Source organism: Brachyistius frenatus, unplaced genomic scaffold (genome assembly GCF_029030835.1).
Source record: "Brachyistius frenatus isolate BFR_SWC_R1_liver_20210118 unplaced genomic scaffold, ASM2903083v1 Contig_130, whole genome shotgun sequence".
Classification (NCBI taxonomy): domain Eukaryota; kingdom Metazoa; phylum Chordata; class Actinopteri; family Embiotocidae; genus Brachyistius; species Brachyistius frenatus.
In genome coordinates, this window is record NW_027210729.1 from 667,467 (window position 1) to 681,747 (window position 14,281).

A 14,281-nucleotide genomic window follows, 5' to 3' on the forward strand; every position below is an offset into this window, starting at 1 on the left:
ACCAGCTGGTGTCTGTGGCTTCATACTCAGCGTACACACATGCCATCAATCTACTCATTCATTTAAGTCCCTGCAAGCGAAGAAAATGTCAACCTGTTGAATGTACAAACTTTATTTTTGGATAAAGGATAAATCAAAAAGGATAATCAAAACAAGTAGTGTCAAGTAAAATGAAATCATACATGCAGTTTTTGTCTTTCCTGTTATCAAATCTAAAGCTCTGAAAAGAGAGCTCAGTTTGATTTGTTTCCTGTGAGCATCGGAGTAATAAAATCTTCCCAGGCACACACAGAGGAAAAGCTAGTTCTGACGCCTACCTTAGTCTTCATGATGGAACCCCCACCCTCAACCACCACCCCCACCCTCAACCACCACCATCACCACCACCACCACCCCCCACCCCCCTCTCCTACTCCCCTGCTCTCCATCGCCATGGTTACAATGATGCAGGTTACCGTGGCAGCCAAGTCAACCACACACTGGCACAGAGGCGCACGTGCACGTGCTTCACCGCTCACACCGACATACGCAGGCTGTGACGTTGACGAGTTGAATATTTCTTGTGCTATTTCCGGAGGAACACGGGGATGGGGAGCTATTGTCATTCCTGCGTTCATCTCTGCCTATCACTCTCGTTTTCATGAACAGATGATGAATAATCAGCAGCTGGCAGCTCTCCATTCCAGATTCTCCTCCTTCTCTTCTGTTTTCTTGCACTATCTCTAAGTTAAAAATAAACACGCGGGATAATGATTTGTGACTCACATTTCAGAAACATATACGTATGAATGGTCACTGTCTTATCTGTTGCTGCCAGTCCTGTGCATGTTCTTGTGTTGGTCCTTCACTGGTGGATTAGGTCTCTCTGTACATTTGAGGTTATGCTACCCCCTAGTGGTTATGTTACAAACTGCAAGACTTTATTTATTTTTTTCTTCGGTTTTTGTGGAGGATTCCCAGATTAAAATGGAGGTGATGCAAGAAAGACTCCCCCAATCTTTACAATACATGTAAAGGAAGTTTAGCTGCTGTGTGTTGTCAGTATTCAGTTGAATTTATTGTAAAAAAAATAAAAATAAAAAAAAAAATAATTCTATAACGAGGGTTGAATTTAACAATTATTTTTATTAACAAACAGGCAATGAATTTTGTTTTAACTATCAGCGAGTTGTTTTTAAAATTAGGTGGGAATGAAAAGAGACAAAAACAAAGAGAAAAGGACGAGAGAAAGGCAATAAGGTATTTAATATACGTAGCGTTTACTGACGTATTCAGTTTCAAAGCCAAACTTTCTTCTTCTGCGTTATGGGTATTTGTGCACATGAATACTACAGTAGGCTGTCCTTTATCCCTTTTGGGATTTACCCAGAGTTCTTAGTAGTAATCTCATTTCTTCTAATCCAGACCTCCTTGCTTCCCTCCAACATGCTCTTGCACACTCAAACGTACACATGTAGCCTGCAGTCTCTCATTTAGACCAGCAACCATTCATGTTGTTGGACTACTGCTGTCGTTGCTGTGGATTCACACTCATAAAACGCCATGGACCCTTCCCCCTCAAGACCACACCCAATGATACCTGGGTAAGGAGACTCTGGATGATGCTAGAACAGAATAGAGAGTGAAACCTCAGAGGAGGATCTGAAACGTCTCTGATGTAGAATCTGTGCACAGAAATGTGTTAACATGTCTAATAGATCGAGGTGATATTCATAATTAAGTGCACTGTCTGTCATCATCAGTTAGATCATAATTTCAGCTTTGTTTGTTGGTACAGAAAGTGAGGGGACTGCAAGCAACTGACAGTGTCAACAGGTTATGGCACCATGGTTGGATAGAGATGATATTTCTTGCACAAAGGTCAAATTAGTAATATAGTCCTTTTGCATTAGTAGAAGAATATAATATCAACCAATTAATTGTTATCTCTTTAGCATTTAGTTTATCTGCTTCATGCAGTTTAGAGAGTACAGCAGAAAATAATTAGAGTTTATTGACTGTCATTTGAATTACGGATCTTCATTTCTCTTATAAACAACATTTAGTTGAGTAGTTTACGATGTTGTGAGTTAATGTCTGTTTTTTTTTTCTCTTTTGAATAATCGATCCATAATGACCAGTTAATCAAAGCTGGTTTGTAGAACAGTCTTTCAAAGCACTGACTGTCTGCTCTGAAGATGACAATTAAATCAGAGAGTTAGCTGTAAGGTGTTTAGCTGTCTCTGGAGGTATTAGCATGGGCTCAAATACTTTCCTGGTTTCAGACACACCTACATTCTGACGGCAGTCCGAGAAGGGAGATAATAGATCCCACATGGATCCCTGGTGAAGTAGCCACAACCTAAATGTGGGTCACATCTCAACATCCATATCAGCCTCAGGGGTACAGTTTTGAATTTACAATACTTGCAATTCATTTTATTTTCTATACATTTCAAAAATGCAAGCAAGCAGGAAGTATAGGAAGATGAAACTGCAACACCTTGTCCTGATGTCCTGAATTCAATTGAATGTCCTTGTCGGTGCTTAAATGTTAAGTAACACAGAGCAACACAGTTCACGCTGCTGCATTTGTCTCATTAAAGCACTGTAAGTTGATTATCATTTTTAGACTGCAAGTTTTACAATATAATTGAACTAATTTTGGGCCCTGGGAAATTATGATTATTACTATTTTCTGACACACTAAAGCATTTATCAGTTGTGCAGTCTGAGTAGTCACATGCTAGCCAAATTGCAATAAAAGTTGTCGTTCAGTTTATCTGCCGTCTGTATCACATTTGACATTTGCGCCCGCAGGTGTAACTAATACGTTTCACGACAGTCCATTATAGCTGGCCAGTAAGCACCCTATCTTTTAAAGATGGCAGCATATATGTGTGCTAGGTCAGTTATTCATATTTTTAATTTGACAATTTTGTGCAATTTCATATCAAAGTTTAGAAAGCTGCTTAGACAACTAGCATTCAATTTCTAAACTTTAAAGACTTTAGAATCCCGTGTAAACTTGCAGTTAAACAATTTTTACTTGATAATCAAACTTCAAGTAATTTTTAACTTAGTTTTAAAACAGACTACAGCACAAACACAGCTTCTATGTTTGTGACAAATCATCTCATCTGGGCTTCGGACAGAAAAACAGCATTGTGCTGCTTAATTTGTGGATCTGTCTTAGACGTATGATACAGTAGATAATTAATCTGTTTTAGTCCAAAGATTGTTAAATGGTTCACAAATTAAGTTTTGTAGATGTGTGTTTGATCAACGGGCCACAAATCAGATTTTCTTTAGATAGCTGAAGGTGTCTGTAGCACGTCTGAGCTACCGTGGGGGTTCCTTGGAGACAGATGACGCGCTCAGTCAGACGTTCGGGTGTAAAATGCCTTTATTTGCTCGGCCCACACAACAATGTCTCTGTGCAAGCGCTTCCTCCCGCCTCCTTCTTCCTGCTCCCCTTTATAGGGGAGAGCTCATCAGTTCCCATCCAGCTCAGCTGTGCTCATCCGTTCATATTTGGCTCAGCTGTGCTCATTACACCTTCCCGGCACCGTTCCCTGAACCACTCCTCCCACTCTCTACCCCCTGCAGCTGAGCTAACCACACCCCGCCACCACAGTGTCACCCAGGGAAGTGGTTTCCATTTGTATAAATGACTAACATAGATAAATTCAAGCAAAAAAACACCTCTATGCTGATGGTAGTGTTATCTATACACACCCTTCTCTGCTTCAGAACAAGTATTTGCCAGAAATTCTGCTCCTGGTGATTGAATTTGAATGTAGTCTGGATTTTGACAAATCTAAGGAAAACAACATTTTGAAAAAAGTGCAGCATGAAATATCAGCAAAAGAAGTCTTTTATCTGTCCTCTGAGGGTCATGTGACTCATTTCCTATAAAGGCTGCAGTGAGTCATTTATGAAAGGGGACTTGAGGAAGCAGGCGCTGACTAGTTTCATGGATCATGGAGGAAAAGATCAAACTGAGAAAGGAAGCAAGGATTTTCTGTTAGCATCGGGACACACACAAGACATCAAATAATGATGATTAATATCTCCAACCCAAGTTTTCTCTGATAAAATCAAATGCTGTAAAGGTTTATATTGCAAAGGGGCAAGGATATTTTAAAAACAAAATCACAGACTTTCATCCAGTCATTGATGAATGGCTCATATATATGTTGTTGATGGTGGTGTTTTAGCCCACTAAGGATGGGAATTTCAGCCTCTTACAGTCAAAATAGGAAAAAAATAAAAATAAAATCAATGGCGGTAAAATACTGTAAGTAAATGTTAGCAAGTAAAACCACACAGAGGTCATGTTTTTTTCTTCATGCTCCGTCAGAGAGACACCTTTTTAACTACAGGAAACTTAACGTTTATAAAAACACAGCAGGTTTTATCACCGTCTACCAAGGATTCATCAGTTTAACTGTGTAGGTCTCTCCTCTCCTCTCTCCTCTCCTCTCCTCTCCTCTCCTCTCCTCTCCTCAGGTTGTTCTGCAGAATCTGTTGATGTGCATGGTGTGCTTCTACTCTCTCTACTACATCGTGGTCAGTCTCTGCATCGGACTGCTCAGGTATACTCAGACACACACAGTAATGCTTCACGCTGGGAAAACTGACACAGTTATGTTATTTTTTTGTACACACTTTATAACCTTTTCTTGTGTCTTTAGGGTTCACGAGATCAATAGCTTGTTGGCTCCATTCGACTACACAACACAACCGTCATGGCAGAACCCCAAATACCTCGGTGAGTCTCAGTACTGGAGCGAAACCAACATTTACTCAAGAGCTACACTTATCTGCAATTTGACAGTATATCAAAAAGTATATAACCATGATGCTCCTTAATACTTCTACTCTACTATATTTCAAAGGCAAATATTATATTTTACTTCATTAATTTGACACTGTAGTTACTGGCTACTTTGCAGATATTGAATGCAAAACATGATCAGTTTATAAAATAAAAAAAAAACATTGTTAAGGATTAAACAACCCAACAGTATGTAAAGGAATTAGGTTCACATCCACCAGCAGTAAAAGGCTGCTTACACTTTAATCCACCAATAATTATAATCCAACTGTATCATAATGGTATTTTGATAAAACACTAAGAGGGACATTTCTGCTGCATAACAAGTAGTGTTAGTCTTATACTTAAAACACATGCTGGTGTTAATGTGGACTTTTACCTAAGTTGGTATTTTGAATGCAATGTTTTTACTTTTAACAAGAGTTTTGTATGTTGTAGTACCTCTACTACTAGTGGGAAAAAGATCTGAACTGCTCTTCCATCACTGATGAGAAGGGTCTTGTCATTGGATGTCTGTCTTCTGTGATCTACGGTTTTATAAAGGCAAAGACACCGTAGACATTTAGGATATGTTTACTTTGTAGTGTGAGGGGGTTTACAGAATGAATTTGACTCTTTTTCAGATGATATATTTAGCCTTATGTGGCTTTCATGATGAGAATCTGGACAAGTCACAATATGATCCAGTACTTTTACCTGGTAAATGACTATAATGTGAAACAGTCTCCTTTATAGTTGGATATAGTTGGATTCTCAGGATCTTTTAGTGGGTTTAAGCCTTAATACAAACTTTCCAACACATCACCATCAGTTCCCAAACTCTTTAGACCATGTACCACAAGAGGTACGTGGACCACAGTTTAGGAAACACAGACAAAGACGATCATACCCCCAATCTGTATCAAAGCAGACATTGTTTAACAAAGTAATGATGAGTATATTTCATGTATGTGTTTCAGTTCCCACAGCCCTCACATAATGCTTTACATGGAGTGGATGTTAATGTTAGACCTGTCCTTGTCTTGCTATTACAAGTCTAAAATATGTACCGTGGAAAAAATATCTGAGCTGCAACTACTAGAACAAAAGAAATACAGTAAACTTTAATCAGCTGTATTACAGGTGGCACAGTGATATAACTAGTGAGCCATGTTTGGTAAAAGGAAAAAAGGAATACAAGATTATCACTATCAGGACCAGATGTTTGCACATAAACAGAAAATATGGCTCTGTATATCAGGTGTTAATAACAGTGTGGAGATGTAAAAGTAAAAGTACAGGCAGAAGTGCAGCTCTGATGTGTGTTTTTTCTCTCTTCCTCCCTTCAGTTGTAGTCATTTCCACAGAAGTGACTTATGTTTTGGGAGGGCTGGTGTTTGCCTGGATTGTCGAGGAGTGGGTTTGGGATTACGCCATAACTGTCACACTGCTGCATGTCGCAATGACTATGGCAGGTAAACACACATACGCGATCACAAACAAGTGGATCAATAGAGAGGAACAGTTGATTGGATTGGAGGCTTGGTTATGTAACTGCATATAGTGGCTGTAGTTCAAAGATGTATGAGCAAACATGCAGGCTCCATCCATTTGTACGTCCACTGTTAAACTGAATTAAATGTATGGAAACATAGAGTACATGTTTCTCCTTGTGATTAAGGAGACTGTGGGTCAGTTTTGTGATTTTCATGGAAAGTATGAAAGTGTTTTTCACATTTTAAACCCCCAATCCTGATGCATTTTTTCAGTGATGTCAGACTTCCCTTCAGGTGAGCACTGGTGGATCGCTCTGGGTAAGATTTCTTCTTGTTCATCTCTCAGTCTGCACCTCCATGTGTGTCCTTATCTGTCAGGCAGATAAGGTCACAAATAGGATTGGAGACAGATTCTCTCTTCAATCCCATTTTCTCTCTCTCCCTGTCTGACCAAGATATTACTTGTTCCTCTTCCCCAGACTTATGAGATCTCACTTCTTGCATGTCTCCAGATTGTCCTACAAAACCTTCCTTTGATAGAGACCTTTTTCTCAATTCTGTAACTCCTCTGTCCGTAGGTTCAGGCCTGGTGATGATGATATTTGGAGGACAGCTTCTGGCCCACAAACTCTTCAGGAGCAACTTTGTCTATCCAGCTGAACTACAGAACTTCTGATGAAGACAGGAAAGCTTACTGGTTAATTTCAGGTGCAGAAATCATATTATTGGTATGAGCAACTACAGCACGTATGTATATTTTCTATAAAGCAACAAGAAGACACATGTTGTTTCTTTGCCAGATTACTTGGTTCATTGGCTAATAGTCAGATCCCACCTTGTACAAAACTTTGACTATTGAATAAAACTGTTTTTATATATATATATATATTCTGTACAGTTTTAATATTGTTTTGTATTGTTTCTATACACACTTCATACTGTAAACTTAATCTGGAAGCAATATAAATTATTTAACAGCTGGAAAATAGGCTACATTTACTGACTGATATTTTTGCAGTGATGAGTGTAATATTTAGAATGAGTCACATGACAGATTTGTTTATGATGTAGCTGTATGATTAGAAAAAAACATACGTATTCAGGAAGTAAGAAAACAAAATTGAATCCGTGTTATATGTGGTCAAAGATTTGGTGTTTCAGCAACAAATCCAAATCTTTTGTAGCCAGATGTCTTTATACAAAAAATATGAATAGCTCAGGTTGTAGGTGCTCTGAGAAGTTTCCTTCTATACCACAAACAATCATTTCAATATTGGCCATTTATTTTATTTACAATCTACTATGAATATGCATTAAATATTTAATGCTCACAGATTTTTTTTTGTGTGTGTGTATATGTCTGTTTATTCTTGCATACGTGTGTGTCAGTGTGTTGAGTCCACAATTGAATCTGTAAGAACATGTGTGTATGAACTGACAGACCCATAGTGTCTCCATTGTTAGTTGAAACTACACTGTACAGAGGAACCTTCATTTTATATGAAGACATCACCCACAAAACACAGTAAGCAAAAAGTAAAAGTACTGGTTTGGTCCCTGAGACTAAAAGTATGATTATATATGGCATCATTAGATGAATAATACTAAAGCATCATGTTGTAGCTGCTGCAAGTCAGTTGATAAATGTGAGGGGTCATCGGATGATTCCTGGGAGAGGAAAGAAAAAAAAAGTTCTGATCCACAAATCTGTTTTCAGTAGATATTGAATCATTTGAACATTTACTGAAATAAAACCATGAGAAGTTGAGAAGGACATGTCTCTGTAGGCCTATGGTGGAGCTGTTTGCAACTCACAGGCATCTGAAAATGTGACCCCAACAACACGGTGCATTTTGTAAGATGTCAGAGGACAAATAGATTTGAAAGCACTAATTTAATCTTGAACAATTTGTTGCATTATTCAAATCTTCCTCTTAAATTAGGCTAATTTAACTCTCAATTAAATCTGACCGGCAGTAGAATAGAAATATAAAGTAAAATTGAAGGGAAATACTCAAGTAAAGTATCAGTACCTCAAAATACTTGAGCAAATGTACTTCATTATTTTCAATCACATCACTCTAAATTGAGGGGACTTCTTAGTTGATTGTTAATCAGTGAACTCGACTCGACCTTTTTGGGCCTCTGGGCTGCCGTCTCGTTATTAACGTCACCTGACTCAATTGACCCAAACCTGAGCGCCAAAACAAAGTTGGGAATTACTTTCACTGTGATTTAGCTGTTTAACAGCGCTCAAACCAACCTGCGGACCGTAGCATTTACCTAGATCACCGACTAGATGTCATTAAACGGGTTTATATCGAAAATCCGGAGGATGCTAAACGCTGAAGAACAGCAGCCGAGGAGATCTCTGGTAGGTCCACATGTAGGAGCGGCTCAGCTGTATGAAGGTATTTCTGTGTCTTTATAATGCAAGCAAAAGAAAATCTTTTGAAAACAAATTTCTCGCAATGCAATTAAAAAGAAAATTTGAAAGTAAAAAAATATATAAACTGAGAATTAAATTTGCTTTTGTTTTGGTCACAGGATTAGGAAACGAGGCTTTGGATGTAGTGGGCGGGGCATACGATGGAGGCGGAGTTTCTATTGGTGGATTGACTCAGACTCACGCAGCATGGCTGCAGACTCGCTGCCTCCGACAGCATAGGACTGTGTGTCGGGCTACATGACAGGTCTGGTGACGTTATATCACTCTTTTTTTTTTTTTTGTGAAATGCTTTAAAACGTGACAGCACGTTTCACTTTGGTTATATTTCACGTTGTCAATGCCGATGCCGTTACGCAGTATATGGTGGTACGCTGCCCGTATTTCCAGCGGCACGTACCGTCTCCGGCGTAGTTAACAAGCAAAAGCGCACACAGTAACAAGATTACGACTATAGTTTTCCACAAGTGGTGCAGATCTTTTTCAGTGACATGTACCGCTCGTTTTCCACCGGCACAAACGTTTCCTAACAGCGGTTAATTATACCGACAGGCTGCATCTTTATCCAGCGGGATAGGAAACGAAATGTACCGGTGGAAATACGCGCAGCGTACCGCTACGTGTCCCGCTGAAGGGATCAACATGCTGATGTCATTGGCAGCATGAAATATAACCAAAGTGAAAGCTGTGCTGCCACAGTTATAAGCGTTTCAATAGAAAAATACGAATGTCACACAATCAAACCTCCATGTAGTTAAACCCAGTCCTCTCCTGTCGGTTGTTTACAGAGGCAGCGGGGGGTGTCCACGCTGTGTGGGTCTGAGTCAATCCACCAAAAGAAACTCCATCGTATCCAACTCATCCAACTCAACTCGTAGACTTTTGACTTGAGAGCAAATGTTTTCAATTTGCAGCCAGAAAGTCTAGTTTAATAAGCAAAATTCTCTTCGTCTTTCATTGGAATAATGGTTTCTGGTTATGTGAATCTAAATGTCCATTTGGACTTTACCTATGCTTTCAGAATGATTGAGGGTAAAACTGGATGAACACTATTATCTCATGTACTGTTCAGTTTTTATGACCAGATTGACTCGATCGCATAAAGAGTAATTTCCTTTTCTCTGATGGTAGAGTCCCTTCAACCAGCTACGCATGCAGATGGATGACATCTTGGGAGACGGAGGGATCCTGAAGGAGGTGGTCAAACATGGAGAGGGCCCACCTGTACCCCAAAATGCTTCAGTATTAAGTATCTATCAGTTCAGGTGTCTTTTCAAAAACCTCTTATTACGGTCACAACAAAACGGATAGCTGTGCTGAGCTCGGCTTTCTTCCACAGTTCATTACTCTGCTTACCTGGAGTATTCTAACCAGCCTTTTGAAACCAACGTTGACTTGAAGCACCCCCGAATGATGAAGCTGGGGAGAGGTGAGAGTCTCTTCATGCAGGTTAAACAGTAACTCTCTCTTATCCTCGACTGAAAGTTGAGTTTTAAGACCTTTGTCGGGGTTCCAGCAGGTCATGGAGTTTCTGGAATATCAGGGAATTATAAAAAGTTTCTTCAAGACATGGAAAGTCAGGGGCTTTGACCTTTTGACTGAGCGGGGGACCTGCTTTGTTCAAACAGATGTGACGCTGGTTGGGCTGGAGCTGGCCCTGTTGACCATGCAGAAAGGAGAGTTCTCTCGTTTCCTCCTGCAGCCCCAGTACGCGTACGGAGACCTGGGCTGCCCTCCGTTCATCCCCGCCGCTGCCGTGGTTCTGTACGAGGTCCAGATCATCGACTACCTCGACTCGGGGAAAGTGGATGACTTCGTTTCTCTGAGTCCAGTACGTGCTCCATTGTTGTTGTCGCAGTCTTGGAGCACTGGGGAGCCTGAAGTTACATAAGACTCCCACTTCAGTAGAAAATGGATGTTAATGTTATTCTGCTGACCCAAGCATAGTTTTTACATGTTTTCATGTGCGGTTACAGAAACACGCCACAGCTCATTACATATGAACGCAGCTGAACCTTTTCTTTATGTTGCTGCCACTGGAGGATTTTCTTTGGTTTTTTTTTTGTTTTTTTCTTGCTGTTTTCTTTTTTCTGTCTTCAGGTGGAACAGAACGCTGCTCCTCTGTCCACAGTCCTTGAAGTTGCCAGCACACTGCGCAACTTTGGCAACCGTTGCTTCAACCAGAGTCGATATGTCAATGCCAAAGATCGCTATAAACAGGTAAACTTTTGCTTTCATTGCTTTTCATCTTATTTGCTCATGTGTTGCACCATTTCTGGTGAAAGTGCATTTCGTACTGGATTCTCTGCTTCGCCCACAGGCAACGATGCTGCTGGGAAACATGGAGAAACAGAGTGATTTAGAGAAGGAGAGAATCAGAGCAGCTCTGCTTCTTCTATATTTGAACCTCTCTCTCACCGAGCTCCGCCTGGGCAGGCCACACAAAGCCCTGAAATATGGCAACAAAGCATTGGAGATAGACTCTGCCAACACAAAGGCTCTGTTCCGCTGTGGACAGGTCAGACGGGGCTTTTGTTTTGTTTGTTTTCCAAGCAGCCAGATAAAAATCCTCCCTCACAATGTTTTGAATTGAAGGAGGTTGAAAACTGGAATAAAACATGTCCACTTCCTCGATCATTTTTAAAGTTTCACACAGTATATTTTCTCCATTTTAGCTTCATTTTTAAAGTCTAGAGCCATTCAATATGCATTTTGATAAACTAGTCTGTTAATCATACTGACACTGCCTCTCTCAGGCTTACCTGGAGCTCTGTGAGTATGAGAGTGCTCAGGCTTGCCTCATAACTGCTCAAGCAAAGAAGCCCTTTGACTGTGACATCAACAACCTTCTGAAGAAAGTGGCAATGTAAGATGATTTAATAAGTTTAGATTCAATACTGGAGTGAAGACAGTCTGGTTCATTGGCTTCTTTTATGCCGGTGGTTGCTGGAAAATATGTCCTATGGTTCATACAAAGTCTTCACTTTAATTGATATGTTTTCAAGTTAAGAAATATGCTTTAATTTGAATACCCTCCTTGCAATTTTTTTTAAAATTATTTCTGGTGTTTCATCTACCCAATCAGTCATGTAAATCAAATTCCTTTAGTATTGATTTATTTATCTTTTAATATTTGAAATTGAACAATTCGGTCTTCATATTTGCTTGTTGTTTCTTGGCACAGTATTGAAGAGAGGGTGTTTTCCGACCATCTTCGACGTTGTTGTGCGTGTATGCACATTGAAGATAGTTTTTCTAGTTATTGTATGTACTCATCAGCTACTAAGGAACAGGTTACCATTTTAGCAGCAGCATGCCAGACTGTCATTTTCATTACAAATTGGCACACCAGTGAACAATATAGAAATAGCCTTCATACAGGAGCCACAGAGAGGAAGGTATCCTGCACGACCTGCAGAAATGATTCAAAGGCTCTCTGTTCTTAGACATTAAAAAAAAAAAAAAGAAATTCTCTCTTCTGTTCACACATCATTCAAAGCTACATAATTCCTCTGTTGATCCCTTACTATGGAAATTGGTGTTAAATGATCAAAACGTAAAGTCCAAGTTTATATGAACAGCTGCTAAAATACATAAAGTCACAATGTACATTGATTGATGTGGGCCAAAAGTAATTTTGTAAACTTTATTTATTTTATTTTTTTTAGATGTGATGAGTGTCTGGACATTTTTGGTTAAAGTGCTTTGAAAAGTGTTTGAATTTTGCTCTTTTAAAAGCTCCACAAACCCTGAAACCTATAAAAGCTTCTTAATGAACATCAAGAGTCGACAAGACATGTCCAAAGATTCCTGAAAATTACATTACTTCCAAATACTTGTGTGTGCTCGTGAAGGCTGCCCTCTGTCGCAGGATATTCATGTATGTGTCGTTTTCATGTTCCAGGTGCTACAAAGACAGCGTAGTCAAAGAGAAAGACTTTTACTCAAAGATGTTTGGAGACCTGAGGAACCCAGTGAAGGAGTAAGATAAAGGTGAGAAGTCAATAATTCTGCCTGAGTTTAATATCAGTTCATCTCTCTGTTTGTCTGGGAGGGTTGACATTTTTAAATCATCTGCACAGTATCCAAATATTTGTTCGGTTTCCTGCACAGATAATCATGTTATGCTCCTTAACAAATGCACTAGAATTTCAAATTAAGAGGCCCCATGAAATTATTCAAGTTGTAATAGAGAATTAAAGACCTGCACTTATTGTTGGTTAGCTTTTTCCTACTCTACTGGACAGTAAAATGTTAGAACTTCATCATTTACATAAGGCCAAACACTAATTATAGCGAATCATACAGCTCCCATAAGTCTTTGCCTTCTGCTCACTATTAACTGTTGATTAGACATCTTTTGTGCAGTAAAATGATCAGCAATAATAGAAAGAAGACTGGATTCACTAATAAAATGTTTTTGTTACAGGTTTCAAGATGTAACAGCATGTTTTCTTTTCACTGCCGACAGTTTAGAAAGTGTGATTTTTCCCACTGTTATGAAGGGAGTAACATAATGATGCGTTCTTAATTTCTTTAAAACGTTTTTATTATGATTCCTTTACAGATGTTTAAAAATGTAGCTCAGTCGTTCCCTTTTTCTCTCCTTAAATTTTTCTTGTACTTTTCATGTTTGTATTACTGTAAACACTTGTGTGGGGTCTAGTCCCTCTTGTGAGGTGATAAAAAAATAACAATAAAAAAAAACCTGACGTTGTATATTATCTTGTCTTTTTTGTAAATAAATTGGAAACTGCATGTTTTCATGATGTTGAATTTGAGTTCAGCCTCATGAGCTTCCTGTTCTTTAAGTTAATAGCGACACTTGGCTAATGTTTGATTTACATGATAAGTGATTTATTGTTCCTGTATGACTGATTTTTTTTTTTTGTGTGTGTGTTGATGAATTACCTTAGTTTACCTCAAATTATGTTTACCAGTAAATTGCTAAATTCAGTTAGTGCCAAAGAAAACAATTAGAAGAAATGGTCTTAGTTTGCATCAGTGTTGGACTTTGACTTCAGTAATTCTACATTTTATAAAGGCTGCAGATAGAAAATGATGCTTTATGATCCATTCGATTTTTGTGGTATTTGTTGCGGTTAAAGATATAAAATTAATACGGACGGATGATAATGGTAAATATTCAAGGTGTGACCGTGACAGCAGGTCAAAATCTTTATGATATGATATTATAAGTGAGGGTTGACTTTGTGTTTTTGTTCAAAACAAGTCCAGACAGCATTCATTCATTCATTCATTTAATCTGAACAAAGCAGATGGAGTTGTAGGGGATTGCAGGGAGAGAGAGATGAGCTCCAGTAAGTGCAAAGTTTCCCTTGGCCTAATTACCTGACAATGAATGGTTAGTGACAGCAGGGGGTGCACTTGGAGATTATCTGAAGTTTGTTTTTAAAGTGCCACAAGTGGTTTTGTGCACCAACAGACACCAGGGGCACAGTTGAGCATTAGTGTCTGAAGAGCCACAGCAACCTGGTTACTTACACAAAGTGAGGCACAGCAGCAAAATTACAAGTGCAC

At 39.1% G+C, this 14,281-nt stretch overlaps 2 protein-coding genes across 2 annotated transcripts; both read left to right on the plus strand.

The window, feature by feature from the left end:
- Positions 1-1,490: 1,490 nt before the first annotated feature.
- On the plus strand, positions 1,491-6,970 carry tmem244 (transmembrane protein 244). The gene is made up of 6 exons (XM_069714353.1): positions 1,491-1,583; positions 4,492-4,577; positions 4,677-4,753; positions 6,148-6,273; positions 6,568-6,612; positions 6,873-6,970. The coding sequence occupies exons 1-6, from the start codon at positions 1,491-1,493 to the stop codon at positions 6,968-6,970; spliced, it is 525 nt and encodes a 174-aa protein (XP_069570454.1).
- Positions 6,971-8,896: 1,926 nt separating this feature from the next.
- On the plus strand, positions 8,897-13,459 carry fkbp6 (FKBP prolyl isomerase 6). Its single transcript, XM_069714443.1, has 10 exons — positions 8,897-8,987; positions 9,529-9,772; positions 9,872-9,989; positions 10,080-10,169; positions 10,369-10,571; positions 10,841-10,960; positions 11,061-11,258; positions 11,497-11,606; positions 12,645-12,733; positions 13,170-13,459. Exons 3-9 carry the CDS (start codon positions 9,893-9,895, stop codon positions 12,724-12,726), a joined length of 900 nt encoding a protein of 299 aa, XP_069570544.1. The 5' UTR covers positions 8,897-8,987; positions 9,529-9,772; positions 9,872-9,892; the 3' UTR covers positions 12,727-12,733; positions 13,170-13,459.
- Positions 13,460-14,281: the final 822 nt, after the last annotated feature.